The 24341-nt window shown below is 34.8% G+C and overlaps 4 protein-coding genes across 7 annotated transcripts; 1 reads left to right on the top strand and 3 right to left on the bottom strand.

Annotated features, from left to right (window-relative positions):
- Positions 1-312: 312 nt before the first annotated feature.
- Positions 313-1894, bottom strand: LOC111445833 (ethylene-responsive transcription factor SHINE 2-like). 2 transcript variants are annotated; one of them, XM_023084345.1, is made up of 2 exons: positions 1734-1894; positions 313-1185 (listed from the first exon to the last, which is right to left on the bottom strand). In XM_023084345.1, exons 1-2 carry the CDS (start codon positions 1811-1813, stop codon positions 681-683), a joined length of 585 nt encoding a protein of 194 aa, XP_022940113.1. In that variant the 5' UTR covers positions 1814-1894; the 3' UTR covers positions 313-680. The 2 variants fall into 2 exon arrangements, with proteins under 2 accessions (XP_022940113.1, XP_022940114.1); XM_023084346.1 differs by lacking the exon at positions 1734-1894 and adding an exon at positions 1274-1471.
- Positions 1895-7050: 5156 nt separating this feature from the next.
- Positions 7051-10751, top strand: LOC111446279 (EIN3-binding F-box protein 1-like). Of its 3 annotated transcripts, none has more exons than XM_023085018.1 (3): positions 7051-7372; positions 8099-9962; positions 10194-10751. In XM_023085018.1, the coding sequence occupies exons 1-3, from the start codon at positions 7348-7350 to the stop codon at positions 10222-10224; spliced, it is 1920 nt and encodes a 639-aa protein (XP_022940786.1). In that variant the 5' UTR covers positions 7051-7347; the 3' UTR covers positions 10225-10751. The 3 variants fall into 3 exon arrangements, 2 of the variants coding, with proteins under 2 accessions (XP_022940786.1, XP_022940789.1); XR_002711045.1 differs by having other exon boundaries at positions 7052-7372; positions 8099-10093; XM_023085021.1 differs by having other exon boundaries at positions 7052-7372; positions 8099-10751.
- A 2789-nt stretch (positions 10752-13540) lies between these two features.
- LOC111446303 (protein WVD2-like 5) lies at positions 13541-18031 on the bottom strand. Its single transcript, XM_023085055.1, has 9 exons — positions 17669-18031; positions 16374-16656; positions 16025-16288; positions 15860-15891; positions 15585-15656; positions 15352-15451; positions 15137-15208; positions 14952-15062; positions 13541-14493 (listed from the first exon to the last, which is right to left on the bottom strand). Exons 2-9 carry the CDS (start codon positions 16644-16646, stop codon positions 13915-13917), a joined length of 1503 nt encoding a protein of 500 aa, XP_022940823.1. The 5' UTR covers positions 16647-16656; positions 17669-18031; the 3' UTR covers positions 13541-13914.
- Positions 18032-20508: 2477 nt separating this feature from the next.
- Positions 20509-24213, bottom strand: LOC111445784. The gene is made up of 4 exons (XM_023084257.1): positions 22741-24213; positions 22498-22612; positions 22185-22299; positions 20509-21544 (listed from the first exon to the last, which is right to left on the bottom strand). The coding sequence occupies exons 1-4, from the start codon at positions 22842-22844 to the stop codon at positions 20820-20822; spliced, it is 1059 nt and encodes a 352-aa protein (XP_022940025.1). The 5' UTR covers positions 22845-24213; the 3' UTR covers positions 20509-20819.
- Between the last annotated feature and the right edge of the window lie 128 nt (positions 24214-24341).

Genomic DNA, 24341 nt, shown 5'->3' with positions numbered 1-24341 from the left:
CCAAATAGAAAAAAAAAAAAAAAAAAACGTGTAGATGAAGTTACAATTATTGACAATATTAAATATTAGATCAAATTATAAATTTGGTTTCCAAAAAAAAAGAGTAAAATTTCGTTCCTAAAGTTCGATAAAAATTCATAAGTAGTTTCAGGCGTTAGAAGTCACTAACGGGTAGTTCCAAACGTAACGAATTGAATACGTGATATTAGAATGCACTATTCGACTTTTAACGTTAACGCTACTTACGAGGTTTATCAAATGATAGAGACAAAATTCTAACTTCTAAAACTACGCTGAGAAAATAAAACCTAGGACCAAATTTGTCATTCCTTTGCTCATAATCTGCAAACTTTTTCCCTTTCTATATATATATATATATATATATATATATGTATATATGTATGTATATATATAGCTTACAATCCTCTATGATTTTGATACAACCTGACATAAAACAGCAACTCATCTATATGCAAAAGCTCCCCCTTTATACAGATTTTGAGCTTCCCAAATCCCATAAACTGCTTTACATAAACAGAATATATATATATATATATATATATATATATATACATATACATACATAGACAGTCAAACACAGAGATTAATTAAGTTTCTTTGTGTTTGGTCTTATGGGTTCTTTTATTTATAGAGTTGAGTTTTGTGTTGAGATTTTGTACCTAGCTTGAAGTTGAAGGAAGGGGGCAGTTCCAACTAAGCAACTCTTCGATCATTTGCATTGCAATTCTGTCTTCTTCATCAATCCCATTTTGGCGGCCTTCAGCTTCCTGGCTTGCAGGTTCGGGCAACGGGGACAGCGACATCGACGGCGGCGGTGTCTCCTTCTTTCCTAACTCAATCCTCATGACCCAATCGGAGGCTGCTCGAGTGCCTGCACGCTTCTGCCAGACACCGATGTGGGCATTGTCACTGTCGAGTCGCAGGCATGTCAAGGAGGGAGAAGGGTTCTTGCAGCACTTCCTGAGCTTTGTGCTGAGTAGCTCTGAAAGTGCTTTTGGGGACAATGGAGAAGCCCCATGGCCATGGCTGGCTTCTTCAGATCGGTCTTTCGATGCAGGGAAATTGGTCTTGGCGTTTTGGCCGTTCATCAAGATGGATGCTTGATCATATGCTCGTGCTGCATCCTCTGCGGTGTCGAATGTCCCTAGCCACACCCTTCTTTTCCTACAAAGAAAAACACATGAACAATATAAGGATGTGCGCTCATGATGTAATGTAGTTCCAAATCACAACCAAGAACACATAGATACGCATGCCAACGCCATGGCCGCTCAGCTTCTTTCAGGCATATCAACAAACAGGTTATGGGCACCAGACAAAACATGGGATTTCAGAGCTTTTGTGAACCAAAACAACACAAGCAATAACACGCATATTTACAACAACAATGAAGTTTAAAAATCCATGCCGCCATCGCCAGGTCTCTTTCAGGCAAATCATCAAACAGGTTATGGGCGCCAGACAAAACATGGGATTTCAGAGCATTTCTGAACCAAAACAACACAAGCAAGAACACACATATTTACAACAACAATGAGGTTTAAAAATCCATGGCGCCACCGCCAGGTCTCTTTCAGGCAAATCATCAAACAGGTTATGGGCGCCAGACAAAAAATGGTTATACAGAGCATTTTTAAACCAACAAACCCGATCAACGGCGCATATATTTATAGCAGAAGAACCAAAAAAACGTAATGAAAAGGGGATTTTACAGCAATGGGTGGCGGATTTCTGACACCCACGAGCCCCACTGCCGCTGCCTAACTCCCCTGAACTTCCTCGAATAAACCATAACTCTAGAGAGAGAAACACAGAAGTTTCAGACTCTTCAACGAAAAGGCAAACAAAAAAAACAGGTTAGAGCGTTGTAAAAACGTACAGAAAGCAATAATTTCATCGATTTATATAGAGGCGTCGGTGGGAATTGGAAAGTCTTCTTCTCTGAGAAGAGTACTTTTCTTAATGGGGTTCGCCATTAAAATCTTTCACCTGCTCAACCATGTAAGATCCACGGACGCAGCTTCATAACAACCACAATTTAATGAGACTCATCGTTGCAATTGCAATTCCAATTCCCTCTCTCTCCCTCTCTCCCTCTCTCCCTCTCTCACATTCTGCAGCTTTTCTTTAATGGCGGATCGAATTGGAACCATCAAAACTTCTATTGTCTGCTATCCAAAAAGAAGTTTCATTAAATTTGACTTCTGAGCTTTGAGGAAATGGAAAAATGTGGACGAAATTTGCAGGTTCAGGTCATAAAGCGCCATTTATGATCCCACTGAGGAAGATGGAGAGTTTGAATTGAATAAGGGCCCGTTTGCCTATTAACTCATTTCAAACAAAAAGGTAATAAATATTATTAAAAAAAAAAAACAAAAAACAACAGCCCTTACCGCTCTCATCCCATTTATAACAGTTAACTCCATTGCTATTGCTCCATTTGTAATAGTTAAGTTCATCTCTACTATCCCTTTTTGCTGTATTGCCACCAGTTTCACAGTTTTAAAACATATCTGCTATGAAGATCTTAGCACCTCTTAATACAAAATGTTTCTTAATTTTTTTTAAGCTAATTTGGAGTTTTTTTTTTCCTTCACATATATTTTAAACGGATAATTTCCATTTTTAAAAAATGAAAAATAATAAATAAATAAATAAATATATATATATATATATATATATATAATAACAAAATAATCTATAGAGTGGGGATAGACAAATTTTCGTAAATATATTAACCGTAAAAGAATTTTAGAATTTTTTTATAAAGGTAAAATATGTAATTTTATAATTTCACGGGCTTATTGGTAATTACAATTATTTCTCTTGGCCCATCTAATATTTAGAAACAAATAAATAAATAAATAAAAGGCCTTTTTTTGTGTGAAGTTCAGTCATTCTGGTCCAGCCCAACAAGGCCCATCATAAAGCGAACTCATTGCAGCATATTGCCCCATTTTTTAATTTACCTTTTATAATTTATCATTTAATTCCTCTACAAATTTATTTCTTTTCAATATATTATTTTTGGATTTTGGCCCCTAAACTTACATTAAATTACGCTTTTGTCCATGTTGAGCTTTCCTTAATTTATAGGGTAAATTCTTAAATAACATTATGGTGGCTTGTATTTTTAAGTCACATATATTGAGAATAAACTTAAATTATTTTATTAATTACAAATAAAAACCTATTACCAATAATAATAAAACACAATATTTAAAGAATAACAACCAAAATTGAATAAACATTTTAATTTTAAAATTTTTTTTTTTAAGTTTTTTTTTTTTATAAGATAAGATGAATTTTTAAAAATTTTAAAAGTTGAAGAGTATTATTGAAATAATTTTCGAGTTAATTAAATTAGTGACTTCAATGAAGTTTACATCTCAACCTTATATTTTTTTAGTTAGGTTGAGTCGTTAAATTATTCATTTTTTTTAATTATTATTTTAAAAAAAAATAAACTTATTCACATTACTTAATTAAAATATTAAATTTTCACTCACGTACGTTACAAATTTTAGATATTTTTCATATATTCGATAAAAAAAGTCTCAACCAGCCAATCGAATTATAGTTTGAGTTGAATAATCGATTATTCAGCTCATCCAGACATACGAACACTCCTATGAATACACGTTATTTTTATGTTTTTTTTAATAATTTACTTTTTCAATATTTTCATTTCACCCACGTGTTCATATATAAATTGTAGTGCATTTATCCCTTAAGAAAAACGTGGGCTTCAAAATTAAATAGAAGAGAAAAAAAAGGACAAAACGTGGGAAATTGTTTTTTTTGTTTTTTTTTTTTAATGGACGAAAATGAAAACGTGGGAGGCGAATGTAAAAAGTCAAATATGCCGGTTAAGCTTATCACTAAATTAAATAAATTAAAAAATATTAATATTTGGTTGGTTATTCTCCCACCCCACACCGTACTTCTAAATTATATATATTTTTTTAACTGTACGGAAAATAAATTTTATTTTTAAAATTCAAATTTAGCGATATTATGACTATTTAAAACTAATTAAAATATTTTAATTAGTTTGCAAATTGGCTCATTTAAAAATATAATTTTTTATTAAATAAAAATAAATTCATTTTGAAAATCTATTTTAATTTTAAAAAATCAAATATTTGAAAAAGGAAAAGAGGTGACTCGAACTAGTTAGTCAAAATAAAAAATTAAAAGAATCTATGAAAAATTAAGAATTCGGCCGAAAATAAGGACCAAAATGTGCTCCAGATCGATCATTAATATCAATACAAATAATTCAAAGGGTCTTACGAGTCCAATTTCAAATTCAAGCGTCAAATTTCAAATTAGACTAAGAATAATATTCTAAAGTTTAGACTTTTAAAATATTAAAATATAATAATTAATATATATATATATATATATATATATATATATATATATATATATATATATATTAAAATCTCTTAATTTAAGCCGTTTCATGTGGTGCATTGTAGTGTTGACCAAGAATTGGTCAAAACGGGGCAGATGAATGAATCTGTATCCGCATTGGGGTGAAATTACAATTAAGCAAAAGTAGCGGGGTCTTTTTCTAATAATTACAAGGGCCTTTTATTAATTAATTATTATTTTTTAATTACTCTCCAGACCCGAGACCTGTCCCTAAAGCACGATAATTGTTTTACTTTAAGTAGCAATTATTTTTAAAACATATTAAGTAAATTACCATTTTAGCCACTATTTTTAAAAATATTATTATTTTTATTTCTACAAATTTTTATCATGATAATTATTATTTTTTAAAATTATTTTCTTGGGATGGGTTAATTCATGGATTATGCTGGCTTCTAATCTTCATTAGCTGTAAAGGTTTAAATCTTAATCCAACTTTGATTATTTTTCCCATTCCTAGCTCGTGGAATAATGTGCCCTTTATTCTTTTTAAGAGATTTCATGTGATATGATATTTCTGTAAGTTTTTTAAAGAGAAATATGTTTAATTAAAATAAAATAATTATTTGAGGGTATTTATGTAATTTCTATTTCAATTATTAAGCTCGGGTTGATGTTGATAGTATCATGAAGTTATAAATTAACTGTGAGATTCCATATCGGGTAGAGAGGGGAATAAAACATTTCTTATAAAGATGTGAAATTTTTTCCCTAATAGACAGCATTTTAAAATATGAGCCTGATGGTGATACGTAATAAACTAAAATAAACAATATCTGCTAGCGGTGAGGTTGAGCTGTTACGAATGATATCAGAGCTAGATATCAGGCAGTGTGCCAACGATGACACTGGACCAAAAGGGGTGGACTGTGAGATTTCATATAGGGCAGAAAGAGGAACGAAACATTCCTTATAAGGATGTGAAAATATCTCCCTAATAGACGCGTTTTAAAACATGATCCTGACGATGATACGTAAGAAACTAACGGTGGGGGTTGAGTTGTTACAAATGGTATCAGAGCTAGATACCCGACGGTGTGCTAGTGATAACGCTAGGCCCAAAGGGGTGGATTGTGAGATCCCATATCGGGTGGAGGGAGGAACAGGAAGCTGCTTCCTACTAAATGCGTTTTAAAACCGTGAGGCTGACGGCAATATGTAACACACCAAAGCGAACAATATTTGCTCGCTTTAGACTTGAGCTAGACATTAACTTCGAGATGTTTTTTTTTTTTTTTTTTTTTTTTTTTAACAATGGTATTATTGGGTTTTAAATCAAGAAAGACGTTTTAAGTGAAGTGACTGTGTCATATTTTAATATGTTAATTCTCTAAGATTTAAAATTTAAAATAGATTATATTTTAATATATATATATTTTAAAAATGAATTTAAAAATTAAAAAATAATTTAAAATATGTGCCGACCAAGACTACATGTCGTCAACCGACCTAAAAAGCGGAAGACGACATAAAAAGAAGCCGAGTTTGAGTTACGGACTCCAAATCCAGGTTTTGTTCAATGAACGGCGCGTGTACGTCAAACCCTTTTTTAAATTAATTTACAAAATAAAAAATCATTAAAAAAATCAAGTTAACTCAATATAGAAACCATTGTACACTGTATTCAAAAGAAACTAGGGTACATTGAATATTTTCATCCTCATTTTAATATTATAAAAATATTAACAAAAATTTTAAAAAATGTCAAAATAATAAATAATACATTAAATTTAATTACTTCGTGAATATTTAATTATTTTTATTTAAATATAACTCGATGGATAAGACATTATTTACGTTGATTTTATTTTTTAAAAAATATATGTTTAATAATCTATTGATTAAATATTTATAATTTAAAAAAATATAAAATTGAAATTTATATATATAATATATTTTGATATTTTAAGTTAAAAAAGAACTTATTTGAGATAATAATGCTAAAATTATTATTAAAATTAAATTAATTTTGTGATATAACTTTATTGCTAATATATAATAATTTTTATAGGATGAGTTCTACCCTTAGCCATAAAAGCTATGTATATATTATTGGGGGGAAAATGTTTAAAAGTCCACGTGGCATTATTGAATTGTAGACCCACTTGACCAAAATACCCAAAATAAAAATAGCTTTAATTTTTAAAAGGCTAACTTAATAAAAATATTTAGAAAATATATATTTTATCTAAAAAAAAGAATATTTTTAAAATTTTTAAGAATTTAATAATATTCTTAAATTTGGAAATTATGAACATTTATTTTAAAAATATTCTTAAAATTTTAATAATATTTTAAAAAATATCTTTAAATTAAAAATTTTATTAAAAAAATAGGGTTAATAAAATTTTAAAAATAGTATTAACACTTTTTACTCCTATAATATCATTTTCTAATCCAAAAATAGATTGTATTTATAAATTTTTTTAAAAAATTTAAATTTTTAAATATTTAAAGTTAGTAATTTAATATAAATAATTATAAATTTGTACGTGTTAAATTAATAATACAATTATATATATATATATATATATATATATTATGGTGGGAGAAGGAGAATATGAGCAAAAACATTGCACTTGGGTTTTTATTAGGTGTACGTGCATGTACCGAAACTTTCTTCAACCCACCATAAAGCCGGCTTCTGGACCGCTCCAAGTCTTTCAGTTTTCTTCTCTCTTCTTTGCCATTTTTTTTCCCTATCTTATAGGGTTTGATCGATCTCCTTCGCCTTCGCTTTTCTCTCATGCATTCACCATCTCAGGCTGAATTCGTCTTGCTGTTGTTCTTCCTCTTCGTTTCCGCTCTCCTTTTTGCTCTCTTTCGAGGGTTTTTGGGTGCAAATCCGTGCAGATTCCACTTCCCTGGGTTTTTTGAGCTATACTCATGTCGAAGCTCTATGAATATTCCGGTATGTTGATGTTTTTTTTTTTTTTTTTAATGTTTGATTTGCTTGATTATCCTTTGAGTTTGTGAATTGGAGGTTGTTTAGAACCTGGTTCGTGGTATTAATTGAGGTTTTGAGATGTTATTGTTGTGTTTTGTATGGTTATGAAAAATATTTGGATGAAATTGTGGTTCTTAAGGAAAATTTTGGATTATTAGTTTAGTTATGAATTTTTTTTCCTCCCTTTGCCAAGTGGTAGATCATACATGGTTGGGAACTATGAGGGAGCATGGATGTGGTCTTTTGTCATAGGTCAGCGTTCTGGGGTTGATCGTCCGTTTTTATTGTCTCAAACAATCCAAGGACAGATGTTATTTTAGGAATCGATCGGTTTATTGCTTTTTCTCGAGTCAAAACGTTATATTTTTAGGGTTTTAGGCAAGTTTAGAAACATAGAAGATTGGTTTTCCTGTTAAATGATATGTTTGTCTTGTTAACGAATCATCCTAATACCGGTTAGGGTAAATTTGATCTTTTCAGGATTGCCTTTAGATTTGAATATTATAACACGGTAGCACATAAGTAATAAATATTATATAAGGAGAGAATACTTTTTCTAAGATTACTTCTTGTTTTTTCTATTATGATGAATAATCCATCAGTAAAATCTAGAACTTCGAGTTGTATTTCGATCTAGGGATTTTAATTGTGAAGTGAAACGATGTATCTAACTTCTTGTTGAAATTTCAGGTAGTGAAGACTTTTGTCCTGGGAGTTCGATGTACACAAATCCTAAGGACTCGAGTTTATTCTTGTCCCTTCCTCACCATGTTGATCTCTATTTTCCCCCTCGCAAGAGGTCTCGCATCACTGCTCCATTTGTGTTTGGATCAAAGGCTAATGTCTCTATCGACATTCTTCCAGATGAGTGCCTATTTGAGATCTTCAGACGATTGCCTGGTGGCAAAGAAAGGAGTGTCTGTGCAAGCGTTTCTAAAAAATGGCTCATGCTTTTGAGCACTATATCTTGCCACGAATTGAAGTCTGAGAATGAGGCAGCCTCAAAGGAGGCTGAAGACATTGAAATTGAGAGTGATGGATATCTGTCCAGACGTTTGGAAGGGAAGAATGCGACAGATCTGAGGCTTGCTGCCGCTGCTGTTGGAACTGCAAGTCGAGGAGGTTTAGGCAAGCTCGTGATCCGTGGAAATAATCAGATCAGCAAGGTGACTGACCTTGGACTCAAGGCAATTTCTCGTGGATGTCAATCTCTGAGGGCTCTTTCTTTGTGGAATCTGTCGTCCATTGGAGACGAAGGTCTTTGTGAGATTGCCAAGGTTTCTCACCAATTAGAGAAGCTTGATCTCTGTAAGTGTCCTGCTGTATCTGACAAGGCTGTGATTGAGATAGCAAGAAACTGCCCGAAGTTGACCGATATTACCATAGAATCTTGTGCAAGAATTGGAAATGAGAGTATGCGAGCTATTGGGCAGTACTGCCCGAAGCTGAAGTCTATCGCGATTAAAGATTGCTCACTTGTTGGAGATCAAGGAATTGCCAGTTTATTGTCTTTGAACACTTGTGCTTTGAACAAGGTGAAGCTTCAAGCTTTGAACATTTCTGATGTGTCCCTCGCTGTTATCGGGCATTATGGCAAGGCAGTTACCGACCTTGCCCTCACCGATCTAAAGAACCTTAGTGAGAAAGGGTTCTGGGTCATGGGCAATGGTCATGGACTACAAAAGTTGAAGTCATTCACAATCTCCTCCTGCAATGGAGTAACAGACATGGGACTTGAATCTGTTGGAAAGGGTACTCCAAACTTAAAGCATTTCTGTCTAAGGAAATGTTCATTTTTATCCGACAATGGTGTGGTCGCTTTTACGAAAGCTGCCAGGTCGCTCGAGTGCATGCAATTGGAGGAGTGCCACAGGATTACTCAATTTGGATTCTTTGGTGTTCTTTTGAACTGCAGTACAAATTTGAAGGCTCTTTCTCTCATAAGCTGCTTGGGAATTAAGGACGTTAGCTCAGAATTGCCCATCCAAGCCTCGAGCGGATCCTTGAGGTCGTTGACCGTTCGTAACTGCCATGGTTTTGGCAACAGAAACCTTGCTTTACTGGGCAAGCTGTGTCCTCGGCTGCAGAATGTGGATTTTAGCGGACTTGTTGGAATTGACTGTTGTGGGTTTCTAGCTTGGCTTCAAAACTGTCAGTCAGGTTTGGTGAAGATCAATGTCAGTGGTTGTGTCAACCTGACCGACAAAGTGGTTTCATCCATAATCAAGCACCATGGTTGGACCCTCGAAATGCTTAATCTCAATGGTTGTAGGAAGATCACCGATGCTATCTTGACATCCATTGCAAACAACTGCCCGCTATTAAGTGATCTCGATGTCTCGAAATGTTCGATCACAGATTCAGGGATTGCAACTCTAGCCCGTTCCACGCAACTGAATCTACAGATCTTTTCAGTTTCTAGTTGCTCATTCGTATCTGATAAAAGCTTGGCAGACTTGATAAAATTGGGTGAGACTCTTATGGGTCTGAACATCCAGCACTGCAATGCAATCAGCAGTAGCACTGTTGATCTGCTTGTGGGGCAGCTATGGAGGTGCGACGTTCTTTCATAAAACTGATAACGAACCTAGTCGAAGAATTCAGACCGTAACTCGACCGACCGGGAATGTCCATAACTCTAGCCAGCTGCTCCGATCAGGGGCGGCCTGTTCATTAAGTTTTGGGGTATAATCAATCACCAAGGATCGATCATCCCAGTCCGATACAATTCTGGTTCTTTTATTCCAGGGTATATGGCCATTTCCCTCTCCTTTTATTTTTGCAGATCTTCAACTCCTTGGAGATCTGTTGCCTAGTAGAGGGATGAACCACTTTGGATGGCCAGTTTTCCCCAAGAACATTGTTACCAGAATCGGTGTCGGCTCTGGGTATCGACGCCTGGATTCGCCCACTCCTCGAAGTTTGCCACGTCATAGGTGCATGTTTTTCCTCTCTGGTTAATATTTCAGTAGTCTAGTTCTAGAAATTAGTATGCGTGTCATGGTTTTGGTTTATTAGTAGGATTTTCCTCGAAAGGGTTAGGGAGGGGTCGTTGTCATTGTTGTGGTTGCTTGTACAGTTGTGAAAGTATGGTGCCTTCTGTTTCCATAGGCTTTGGCCATCACAAACCCATTTGGGTTGTTTTTTTTCCAATTGCCAAGCCCTATTGTTTGCGGTGCCTCTTTCTTTTTTTTCCCTCTTTGGTGAACTGTACATGCAAGCTCTCCTCAAACATGTAATAAAACCTCGCATCCCTGCCCTTTTGTGTTTGTATGTCTGCGTCTTTCTTTATGTAATGATATTTTACATTTGAGAATAAAAAAGTTGTCCATTTTGTATTCAAGATATGAAGTTGGTGAATTGTGCTCACTTCGGGGTAAAACCGAACATATATCTTAGCAATCGATGAACTATGCTCACTTCGACAAAAAATTAGTATTAACGAACTATGCTCATGTATACTTGGGGTTTGCACTGACTTGATAATGGATTTGTATCCATCTTTTTTTTTTCTTCCTGCCATCAATAATTAAAGGCAAATGTAGAGGTGGGACAGCTCCATTTTTATGTTGATAATTGAGATTTGGATTTCTTTTGAATAATTGACATATCATCTATGGGAAACATTGAATTTGATCACATAATTTGGGAATAAATGTTCTAGCACTTTATCCATTTTAAATTTAATCAATGATGTGGGATGAAATCATCTAATTACAAATCGAAGTTTGTCTTTATTTTCGTTATTTCTTGGAAAATGTAGGGACTATTCGGTGCTGAATTCGGACCTGAGGTGTTATATATAGTATCAGGGCCGAACATTTTTCATTTTTTTCAATAAAATATTTTAATCTGAATCTTAATGTGATATATGGTATCAGAACATTTTTCAATAGGATGTTTTAATTTGAATCTTAATGTTTATAGGATGTTTTAATTTAAATCTTAATATGATATATGGTATGAGAGCAGAAGAACCTAAAGTTTTTAATAATGAACTAAAATTATATCCAAAATGATAATATATGGTCAGAAAATACTTCAAATAATTGATATAAATTTAGTCATAGAAATAAATATTATAAAATAATTTATGTTTGGTTTGGAAAATAATATTATTTTTTTATATCAGATATAAATGAAAAAATAATAAATAAATAAAATGAATTCAAATGGAAAAAGGGGAAAGAATAAGAAGTTGGGTAAGAAAAGATCTCAACATTTTTCTTTGTTTCTAACAAAAGTAAAGTTGCGGATAATAGTATTTTGAACAAATTCAATTCATCCATCGAAATATCATATGAAAGACAAATGAAGATGTTAGATATTTATTTGAAATATTTCTGTAACCACAAAAGGGGTTTTTGTTCCCTTTATGTAAGGAACCATTGTTATTATCACTTGCTAAATTTCTCTTTTTAAGTTTTTTTTCTTCTTCTTCTCTTCCTTCCGGAGGTAATCTATTCGGAAAATGCATAAAAAGAGGACCTCACAACTTAAAGTTCAACGGCCGAGCACAAAAGCAAACAAAAGAGACCTCGAACAGATTTAAGGATATAGATGCCATGAAAGAATACATAATGAAGAAGGATTTGAGACGGTCACTAATCCAAAGACAAGCAACAACCAAATAAGTTTGATCAAATAAGACATAAAATAGTCTAGAGAGGGAAAATACTTGTACCATGAAAATGAGAATTTAGTTCCGTCTAAGTATAATAAATGATTGCACACTAGACTAGCCTCCAAACACGGTGACTACGAAACATGACATTGATAATATGATAGATCTAGTAAAGTTTTGTTAACTAATAGAAGATTTCATGAGGGGAGGAATCCCGACATAAAACATCTCCCTATACATCACTGCTGAAGGAGCACTCAAAGATTATATCATCACGAAACTCAACCATGCTAAAACATAATATACATGTTGTAGGAGTTAGAGGTATCTCGTAGATCACGTGTATTATCTATATCAAATAGTCGATCAAGTGATGATAAATGAATACGCATGGATATTACTCTCAAGCCACAAGAGCTTATACCATAATACCAACGACCAACTCTAAGAACCATCAGACAACAGGAAATTTTGGATCATGACATAAATATAACCATTAGTATCATCGACCAACTCTAAGAACCATTAGACAACGACCATAATACCAATGTCCAACTCTAAGAACCATTAGACAGCAGGAAATTTGAGATCATGGCATAAATATAACCATTAGTATCATCGATAATCCTCTCATTGTCACCGTACTAGTAATGATAGGCCCCCTAAGAATAAAAAATCAAAGAGTCCATACCTTCCTCCGCTATCTTTAATGAGACCTCGTTAACCGCCGATATGATTCTAGTGACGGGTAACACTCCATTTCAAACTGTTTCAAATCAAAGTGTTTCCTATTCCCATTACACTATTCAACTGGATCGCAATGATTCATATGTTAAGTTCTTTTTCGATGCAAGATGAAGCAGCGGTTACTAAAACAAACAGTCATTCAACTTCCATATTCAACTGTTTTCAAGTTCTAGAGCACATGACAAGTAAATATGGTCGTAAATCATAATCATAATCACAATTGCTTGAATTGTGTTCAATTCTTCTATCTTATTTCATTATCAAGTGCACTGCTTCAAGATCTTATCTTATCTCGTAAAGAGATTATCTACAGGCTAAGTATAAAAATAGACTAAATTCATGAGGATTTTTATCAAACTATAGAAACTATATGAAGATTTATCAAATGATAACACTAAAGTCTAAGTTTTAATAACTATAGGAACTGAAATTCTTAACTTTTTTCGAACTTACATATAACAGCAGTTAGAATCTAAGATGGCATAATTCCTGGAAATACAAAGATAATAAGAAATTAGGTAACTTTTGTGGGGGGAAAAATCCATGAGGATCTTTGTACCTGCCAGCTTCCCACAATGATCAGACTAAAATTCGACTTCGAGAGCTCATTCGAATTATGAAACAAAATTCTTCCCATCTCTGAACCATTCGTTTTTGGGTTCAGATAAATATCACAACAAAAATCTATAACACAAACAAAGGGATTATGAAACTCAAGAAAAAATTCCCATTAGAAGCACAAAAAAAGAAAGAATATAATATAAGAAGAAATCACAATCATTTTGTAGGGTGTTGATTTCCAAAGGGTTTCTCCAAGTAACGAAAAAAAAGAGGCAGAAACATAAATTAGATCAAAAAGGAAAGTTGACGAGAGAAGTTACATACAATGATGGGAAGTGGTGTTGAAAAGTGACGCACAACCAGCAACCGTGAATGGAAGGAAGCACACAAGTGAGAGAACTAATTGCTGCTATTGACAGAAGAAGACACGATAATAATACAATAACAATCACAACCCAAATATTCATTCTTTCAGTTCATAATGCCCAAGTAAGTCATCAGGTCTCATACCATTTTTTTTTTGTTCCATTTCCAAAATGGCATCACGCCCTTGGCTGTGGCTGTGTCTGCTGCTTTAAACGCTTGATAGCTGCTCCGATTCTACAGCTTCTTCCACCGACGTCTGATGCTGATGATATTCTTCTTCATTCTCTGCCTCCTCTTCGTCCGAATTGATCCCTGTTTCACTAGGCTCAGCTGTTGCAACTCCGTTCTCTTCCTGGCTAAGAGAGGCTACTACTTTGTTTGTCGTGTCCGAGGGAGCAATTTTCTCTTCGTCTACCGTTTGTAAACTCGCAGGCTTCTCTGTTGATGCATCAGATGATGCACGTTTTTCTTCTTTCTTTCCAATTGTAGATGCTGCAGCAGCAGCAGGCTTCTCTGCATTTTTCACCTTAATTGCAGAGGGTTTTCCTACATGTGCTATGACACCAGATAGTGCACTTTTCTCAGAAGGCAGTCTAGGAAGAGACCTGCGTTTAGGCTTCTCTGAACGAGCAGGAGAGACCCCCTTGGAATTATTAATCAGAGCCGCATTCTCATCAAGGCTTAAGCGAACTGATCGAAAATCACCACCATCATTACTCGAAGTGTCTGCCGGGCTCAAACCCTTCTTTCGGCCAAGCTTGGGAGACTTGGCTCTTGTAGGTGGTATCTGGATCAAAATATATTAGTCAACAATTTGTTGTTGCCAACTACTTAATTAATCAATAGAAGATTGAGGTTTCGAACAATAAGGTTGAATTGCAATGGATCAAAATGCCCAAATGTATTTCTAAACGGCTATGCTACGAAAAATCTTTACAAATGCCACAAAGCTATAATGATTATATCTGAATTGCCACCCTAAGAACGCAGTCACATGATAAGCAAGTGATTGGCAGCTGGCATGCAGAAGCCCTACAGGGTCCACACCATAGTAGATATTTTACAAAAGGACAGTAAGTAAATTTACCCAGTGTCTACTTGGGCCATAATTAAAATCCAAACTGAGAAGCAAAAAGACGAGAAAATTGTGCATCTCCACAAGTTCATGAGAGGATCAATAAAGTTCGAAACCAATATTAATTAACTCCAAACTCGATCCCTTTTTCAGATGCAACAACACGTTACCTTTTTCAATTCTACTTTGGGTGGAGGTGGTTCCTGATAAAAGCTAGGCATGGGTGTTGCTTTAAAGTTCAAGCTCTTTCTAAACATTTTAATCTCAGCCTCTTGAGTTTCCTGTAGCAGAGCAACTTTCTCGTTATATGAATCAAATGCTGAACAAATTAAAGTGACAGCAGAGACGGTGATACCTTGGACTTTGCCTGTAAAGTATTCTTTTCTACTTCCTTGGCTTGTATCTTTTCCTCAAGTTTCGAATAGAACTGCCCCATATTATATATAGTAATAATTATATATATATATATAAATATATATATATATATATATATATCAACACAGATATTGTTGGAGAAGAGGGCAGGTAAAATTACAAAAAACGTGCAAGGAAATGAATACCAAACCAGACCTCTTTTCTTTTCTCAGCACGCTCATTGCATCTAAAACTAAAACCATAGTTAGGAAGTCTCCCAATCCTGTGTGGTTTCTCATCCCCTGCTCTTGGACTTCTATCGATAGTTCAAGGATAAACTCTTGGATACAACAAAGAACAACAAACTAAATACCGTGAAGCAATGTCTAAATATTACCACATTCATTTCAGGAAAATATATCTGACGGTAAATAAGAAACAAAGGATACAAAGAAGATTCTGATTCTTCTTCTGACTTACTAGGATGACCTTTCTGCAAAGGTTTCAAGTTCGTATTCTCCCTGAGTAACAAAGGGTCGTAACTTAGTGATATTTGGAGTCAAAGAAAGAATTAATTGATATTCTTTTTTAATAATTTAGTGGGGAGTTGAAGCTCTCTCCATTCATGATGTATGCACAAATAGATCCCAAATTAGATTTTAAAAAAACAGTATTTAACCATCCAAGAAGAAATAATATAATCATAACAGCAGGCAGAGCATACTTTGATCCTTCTCCATCAGACTTCTCAGATTGCTGCTTGAAACAGATGAAGAGAATATGAGAAGGGAATCATCAATCAGAAGAAGAAATAATCAAAACTACAACCCGGGGTGTGGAGATTCCATGGCATAGATGAGACAATAAGGCAACATGCAGAAACTATTACCTTTGGCACTTGAGCTTGCCTGTCATTGAATGATCTACTCTTATAATGTTGCTTCGAGTGTGGATGCGATGTACCTGTACCTGTACCTGAGGTAGAACCATTTAAAAGAGCAGCAGTCTGTTCCGAATCTTTTCCATGTTTATTCTTAATCACCCCTGTCGAATGAATGTGTTTAGGGCCTGATGACTTTTCATTTTTGCTCTTGATTTGACCCTTCTCTGGTTTTACTTGCTTAGAAGGATCAACATTCTTTTCCCCTCCTTCCTGAAAAGAAGAAAAGTACACTTGTTAGAGTCAAATAAGATTAACTACTTCGTCCAAAGAAACAAATGAAAAAAAATTAGGCTGCCTTAGAAAGGATTGATATATTGCTTTCTTCCGGAAAACTTGATCCCTCCATGAGTTCCCTAGTCTTTGAATCATTAGTTGCACTGCCACTCAATTTGAGATCATTTTCCATATTTCCTTGCTGAGTTGTAGCCCCGACGTCATTGCTTATGCCCTCGCTCACTATAACTTTCGCAACGATGTCCTCTGAGTTGTCAGAAATATGGTCATGAAACCCATTTTGAAGGGTCAGTTTGAGCCCATCAGCAGGTACAAGGATTTCTGATTCCATCATTTGTTGTAAACTGCAACAGATCATAGAGATATAAGCCCCATACCATACATAAGAAGAAACAAGCAATATAAGTCATCAAATAGAATTGCAAAAGTTTTCAACCGAGACCATTACGACTGAGGAAATACTTTTCTGCTATATCATCCATAACATAAAGTAGAATTACGTCGCGATAAACAGCCTTATAACACAAGAATTCTCAATTCCATAAATTCTGCTATTCATCAGGTCGATGCCATACATTTATATTTAAACTTACATACATTATCAATTGAAAGGAAAACATAGAATCGAATTCATCCATTTCATAGTCTTCATAATGTATGAGACAGCCAAATAGCATGTCTGAATCAAAAGAATTTAATAGCCGCAAGTTAGTTTCAAAATAATTTAAAGAACAACAAATTCTAGAACCAGGACACGTGGTAAAGGATGATTTTGAAAATCGTCAACCAGTTCTTCCAAAGAAACCGTGAACAAAGACTTGGGCAATAATTTGAATAAATTTTCCGTCGACTTCGTCATCTAACCATAAACCACATATTAATAAACCCAAACTTACTCGTCAATCAATCACATTACGAAATTCCATTACAACCAAGAGAAATCAAGAAATCCAAGCATCGTCACGCACGCCTCCGATTTGCAGATTGAGGCAACCATAAGCCATAATCAAAATCCCACCATTCTCGTTCCATTATCCAGATTCAAGAATCTATACCAAATAAAAAACACCATTCCAACTCGATCTATTCGTACACTAAGCATGCGGCAAAAAATCAATCCATCTCATAATAAAAGCACAAAAAAAGACATCTACCTTTCCACTCAACCGCAGTAAAAATGAAGAAAGAAACCACAATAAAACCTACACTCAACTTTCCTCTCACAAAACACAAGAAAACCACAAGATTCATCATCTTCATCAACCATTCCATCTCCTCCTCCACAACAACAAGCAGCTCAAAAACAAAGAAAAACCACACCAACACACACACACACACACACACTCACTCACTCACCTCGAAAACCGCGCAGCCGATCAGAACCTCATGAAAAACAAAGCCGTGTGAGCTTCGATTCGAGGCGCGAGATTGAAGAAGCTGCGTAAAGGATCTGCAACAAGAGAGAAAGAGATAATGCCGAAGGTAGCAGAGATCCACGGATCCAAAACAAGATCTAGCAAATCCAAGAATGGAGAAGCAAATTGGAGGAGTTAAAGGAAGAATTGAAAGGGAGAAATGAGAGGGAAATGGAAATCTCAGAAGCGGAGAGTGGAGAGAGTAGTAGCATTCAAATCCATTTCCAGGTCAAGTCCCCCTTTCTATCAAAGGAGAGAGAGTGAGAGAAAGAAAGAAAGAGGAAGAGATGAAGAAGACAGAGAATTTTAATGGAAAATGTTTTTTTTTTTTAATTATTTAAATTATTTATGGGTGGATAAAAAATAGAAAGGAAAATAAATATCTACGGTGAAAAAACGATTTTACTGTGGTAAAAAAATGTTTACACGGTTCATTAACTGGCTGGCCCAGCCCATTCTTCTCCCTCGTCCAATCATCTCCAAACTGAATGTCTGTTCTTTTAGTTTCGGTTAAAATTGTTTTTATTTATTTATTTATTTCAACAATTACGTGAAAATTATTCCAATTAAAATTAAAATTTTATATTAAAAAAATTAATTAAATGGTTTAATTTTGAATAAAAACGTTAGTATTTTATTTTAAAAATAGTCTCCAACTTTCAAAAACATCATTTTTAAATATTTTTTAAAACTATTTTTTAAAAATTCAAATATATTAATTAATGTTATATTTATAACCGACTTTATTATTATTATTATTTTTATGTTTACAAACTTGGGAGAAATGAGAAGAAAACGAATTATGGGAATTAATGAGATTTATTGCAATTAATTAGAAAAACATAAATTCCTATCAATTTGTGATGAAAAAATAAAACTACCTCAATAAAATCAAACAATAATTTTTTTTTGTCTCAAATTTCCTTCCAATTTTGTTGGTGATTTAATGTTACTTTAATTTTATTTTTTATTTTCTATTTTTTTATAAAAATTAATACTAATAGTAAATTTTATAATTTTTAAATTGACATGAACGTTCATCCTACCATTGATTATTAATCAAACTAATGTTAATAATAAGATATTTTAAATGGTGATTTTTTTTTTAAGATTCTTATATTTATAGTTTTTTTTATTTCATCGAAATTAATATTTAATTCATATTTTATGTTTTTTTTTTAACAAAAAGTAAAATTTTAATAAAAAATGTAAATTATATATACACCCACTAAATTAATTTTGTGGCTTCATTTTAATATATATATATATAAATATAAAAAGTGAGCCGGATGTCATAATCCACGATGGAATTGTGGCCTGAAAAAGTATGAACATGACACCGAACAAGATTGAAGAGGGTGTAGACAAATAATATAATCCATATCTCAAACCCTATTGGCTAACCGTGAAACCTCTCCACTGTATTTAATCTATAATTTTTTTATAAGAATAGTGTCTCATCCGTTAAACAAAAAATTACTTTATTAAAAAAAAAATTAGGATTTTGAAAGAAATGGGAAATAGGATATTTGCAAAACGGGAGAAGGTCATCCCTATCCAGAGGAAGGATAAGGAAGTCCAAATATTCAAATAATCCCCGGCAAGTCACGTGATGACGGGGGAGAGAAACACGTGAGGGCTTTCAGACATTGAGTGGCTGCTAGGTAGCACCACGCGACACTGGCGCGTGCATTCCGACCACCGCATGTTCTCTTCCTCCTCTCAAAATATATTAACAAAATATAAATAATCAATAAATATTTCTATTTTTATATTTTGTGTATTTATAAAATATATATTATATATATAGTTTAAATAATATATAATTAATCTTAATATATATAAATTAGATTTTTCATGCACGGTTAAGTTGAATTGGGTTGAAAAAATCTTTTGGATCAACTTGAAATTTCGGGTTGGTTAGGTTAGCGACCCAAGCAACTCGAATAGAATTTACAATCGAACCCAACCTTTTATTTTTGGATTGGATTGAGTTGCGGGTTATTTTTTTTAATTATTAAAAAATATTATTTATCTACTATACATATTACTTTAATAAATACAATATCAAATATTTACAAGTCACCCATTACGGATATCGGTTACAAAAGTCAAAAGTAGTGTGGGTTGGATTGACCCGATAAAAAAAATGTCAACCCGTGAATCAACCCAATTTTTTTATTTTTCAAAATTTTAACCCGACCCAAACCGAAAGATAAAAATCCAAACCAACCGATCCAATTTTTATGATTTGGGTTCGATAGTTCGAATTAGTCAAATTCTCGAGTCCGTTTCAAACCTAATAATCAAAAGGGAAGTACAAAAGCGACTTTAATACTTGGAAAGGGAGTCCATACAATGACTTTGCTCTTTGTGCTTTCAAACCACTATTCCAAAGATAGAACAAATATTCTATGTTTCAAACCAATGAAAAACGGGTTACAATTGGTTTCAAACTTTAGCCATACACGTGCGAGTTTATCACTGAATCCTGATGCCGTCACCGTTCGAGATCTTAAACTTATAAAAATATCGATAATCAATAAATATTTTAAAAAACGTACATACCCTTATGAGAATACATCGAATTATTAAAGAAAATAAGTTAAAAGACCATTTTCATTGATGCACGATAACGTAAAGAAAGTATATTACCTTATATCGACGTTGAAGCTACTTCGAGTCAGTCTAAACCTGCCCGAAACGTCTAAATCGAAAGGCCTATGTCCTTAATTATATGCCAAAAATATTCCCCACTCCATCAAATTCTACCAAGAGTCTTTGAAAGTTTAAGCCCCACAAACTCCATTATTTGTGGAGAGCTTAAATGCAAAAGAGTTCATTATCTTCATTCAAACCATTGGTGTTAACACTTCAACAAACACGAGATTACATTGGATCGACATAGCTCGATTATAGCAGTAACATAGGTGATAAATGTCTAAACGTCCTAAGGTTTTCTACTAACAGCAAGCACGGGAACGTCACGGGAAAATCGAAAGAGACAACACAACAACATCTTAACATGGTTTGCTAGCTGCTTCCAAGTCCCTTTCTTGTTCTTGTTTTTTTCCTAAGTTATGGCTTCGAGTCTAAATGTCCATCTTGAAACTCTGCTCCTTCAAATGGGAATCTAGTGTAACATGGAGAGGAAAGAAAGGAAGCGTTTTGTCTAGTTGAAACGGGTGACCGGAAGAACTCGTCATCTGGTTTTGAGAGTCGTTAGCACCGATGTCTGTGATCGACTTGGATCGATCGTTGTTCATGCTTGGATGTGGAATGGAGAGAGGACCCAACCGCAACGATAGATTGCAGGCTGTTTTCTGTTGCTCGTGAAGAGTATTAACAGAATCAACGTTGTTGTGTCTTGCAGCAATCAGCTCACTGGAATGGAAGTACTTAAACGGAGCTGGAACAGAGAAACTCGGATCGTTGTAGAGGGGCATAGGTTGGATATTGATACCGGGTTCGTGCTGATTGCTTCCATTGTACAATGGACACAAAGAAAACATGTTCCATCCTGAAACAGTCTCTGTAAGGAACTGTTGGCTACTGATTGATGGCCAAATGTTCTTATATACGGTCGAGGATTTCGAGTTCGTGCTAACTCCGATGGGATTACCCACATGGATTTGGCTTTTCGGTCTGGCATCAGGTATGGTACAAGATGAACTCAGAACAGCTGGTCTAATGGTGTTGAGGTAGTGAGATGATGTTTCTAGGACTTGTGGAGAGCAGGAAGTAAGGTAGCCCCTCAGGTTACTACCTCGGTTACTCCTCGACGATCGTCTCGGCGTGCAACCCAAATAGAGAGCAGCTGACAAAGTTTGTTTTACAAAAGATTAGGAATTAGAACCAATAATCTTCAAGCTAAGTTTCAGATACTATCCTAATATTGCACAAAATCACAGAGTTCCATTGACAATTTCCTATATATTGATAACCATAGGCATAGGGATGGCAATGGGGCGGGGCGGGGCGGGGTGGAGACGCACTCCCCATCCCTGTCTCCATAGTCAATCATCCCGTCCCTACCCCATTCCCCGTTTCGGAGAATCGGGTTCGGGTCGGGGAATCCCCATTTGAAGATTCCATACCATCTCAACCAAACTACGTATATCTTGAATCATGTCAACTAATCCTACGAGACAACTGTTACAGAAACAACTCCAATATTGCAATAAAATCACATATTCCCACGTCAAACTACCTACGTGTTCGATAGTCGTTAGTGTCACAACTAACATAGATCTCCAACAATCCTACGTAACAACATAAACCCTACAATCATCTCGACTTTTCTCGAAAAATAATCGCTATGTCCTACAACATTAAGAAGATAAAGTTGTGATAGTAGCTTGAAACTATGATCTAATACCTTCTAAACCATCTAGTACTTAGTGACAAACATACAGAAGCAGTTCTCAAACATAATAACAAGTAAAAATTGCAGTCACCTTCAATACAAGGATGAAGAAACTCCCCAGTTTCGGTGTCCCCATCAAGCCGAATTATCGTATTAATCGCTTCGTTTATTCGGGTCCATAGAGTAGTAATATCCATGTATTCAGCCTGTGGCAGGTGCACAAAGATGAACAGTGTGAGCTTATTTTGGTGTATGAACTTCCATAGCTTTGGTTACACAAACTAGTTTATAACCTTTTGAAATTACAAACTATAGGGATCTATAGAACACAGAATAACATGGCATTCATGCACCAAGCAACAAGGAACAGATAGCTTCAAGAATGGAAAGAGAGAGGGCCTAACCTCAGAATCAGCTTTAGAATAGAGAATTTCCTCAGCTTTAAGAACAACAATGGGGAGTTTCTCTTGCCATTCCTTGTTCTTCTTGGTAGCAGGGCAATGAACTTGACTCACAACCCTAAACCCACAAAACCCAACAAAACCCAACAAAACCCACAAAGCCCACAAAACCCAGATCAGATATTCAACCAAAAGAAACAAGAACACAAGCTACAAACTCAAAAGGAAAAGGGGGGGAAAATGAACCTGAAAATCTCTTGAATGAGAGAACCTCTAATGGGTTGATGTCTTTCACAATGCCAAGCTCTTCTCACACATTCAAAAGGCCTAGAGCCTTGTCTTGGGGGCATCCTGGCAGAGAGAAGGTCCAAAATGGGTAGAAGCAGGTATGGAGTTTGGGAAAAGGGGTGTGGAGAATCATGGCCAAATAAACAGAGGGGAGAAAAGGGAGGGTGGGTGGGGGTCTGAAGAACATTGGGAGAATGAGAGAGAAAAGGGCAATAATTTTGGTGGGAGGGAGGGAAGGGGAATTAAAGGGTTTAGGGTGTCCCCCACAGAAACGGATGGTGGCTTCCAGAGGAGGCATTGGTCATTTTCTCTCAAGGAGAAAGGGAGAGTTGGTGTAGGGGTAGGAGGGGGAGAAATGAGAGGGCATTGTCACTGTCAGTGGACTCATTTAAGCTTCTCTCTGCAGTGTTTCAGTGCCTTTGCTTGCGTGCCCTGCCCTGCCTGGCCTGCCCCTGCCTACCCCCCCCCCCTGGCCCTCCTGAACCACTTTTCAAAGGGGGTAAAGGGAAAAAGCACTTGGAGTTGGGACTCTTCCCTTGGCAATAGGCAAGCTTGTTTGTTCTTGTTCTTGTGTTCTTGGTTGGCAATGGCATGGAATGGATGATTTGTATTTTTCTTTGGAGCTTCTGGGTTTTGGATAATGATGTGGATTGTAGTGACTAATAGGTTCAACTTACACTTTTCACCCTTTTTCAGTACACGTTCCAGATCTTTCGCAAGTTTGAGTTTAGGAAAACTGTGTTTTCGACGTGTTTCGAAAGACTAAGGTTCGAGGGCTTGAATGTCGAGCTAACCCTCAAATCCGTAATTCTTCGAAATAATACTATAAATAAGCAATATTCCATATATTATTTATTTATTTTTACACTTTGCTAACACAAAATTTAGTTCAATATATTTGGGCCATCCTTTCCAGCTCAAGCCCAATAATGGTGGGCTGAAAAATCGGGCCAGTTCAGGATTATTTTTTGGGCCAGCCTTCAAAGTACCGGCCCAATAACGTGGTTGAGTACAGCAAAGCACCGCATTTTTTTTTCACTTTTTTATAATACCTTTGAACAAAGATATAGACGCCACGTCAGCAACATTTAAGCAATAATAATAATAATAATTCCAGGCAGATGACACGTGGCAATTGATTAGAGTATCAGAAGGACCAAAACCTCAATGCTTATAAACAAGTTTCGAATATTGTATTATATTTATACCCTTTTACAGAAATCACACGTGGCAAAGATATAGACGCCACGTCCGCAACATTTAAGCCATAATAATAACAAGTCCAGGTCAGATGACACGTGGCAATTGTTAGAGTATCAGAAGGACCAAAACATCATGCTTATAAACAAGTTTTGAATATTGTATTATATTTATTCCCTTTTACAGATATCACACGTGGCAGATTTTTACCTCCAAACTTATTATATCAAATTTAGGTGTTTTAATATTTATATACTCAAAACTTTAAAAATATCAAATAAGTCGAGAATAATATATTTAATTTATGCTTAATAAATTCGATAATATATTTTAAAAATATTAAACAGATCAAATTCTTA

Source organism: Cucurbita moschata, unplaced genomic scaffold, assembly GCF_002738365.1.
Source record: "Cucurbita moschata cultivar Rifu unplaced genomic scaffold, Cmos_1.0 Cmo_Scf00008, whole genome shotgun sequence".
Taxonomy (NCBI): domain Eukaryota; kingdom Viridiplantae; phylum Streptophyta; class Magnoliopsida; order Cucurbitales; family Cucurbitaceae; genus Cucurbita; species Cucurbita moschata.
The sequence above is the reverse complement of the archived record's forward strand: the minus strand, read 5'-3'. Positions and strand labels throughout refer to the sequence as shown.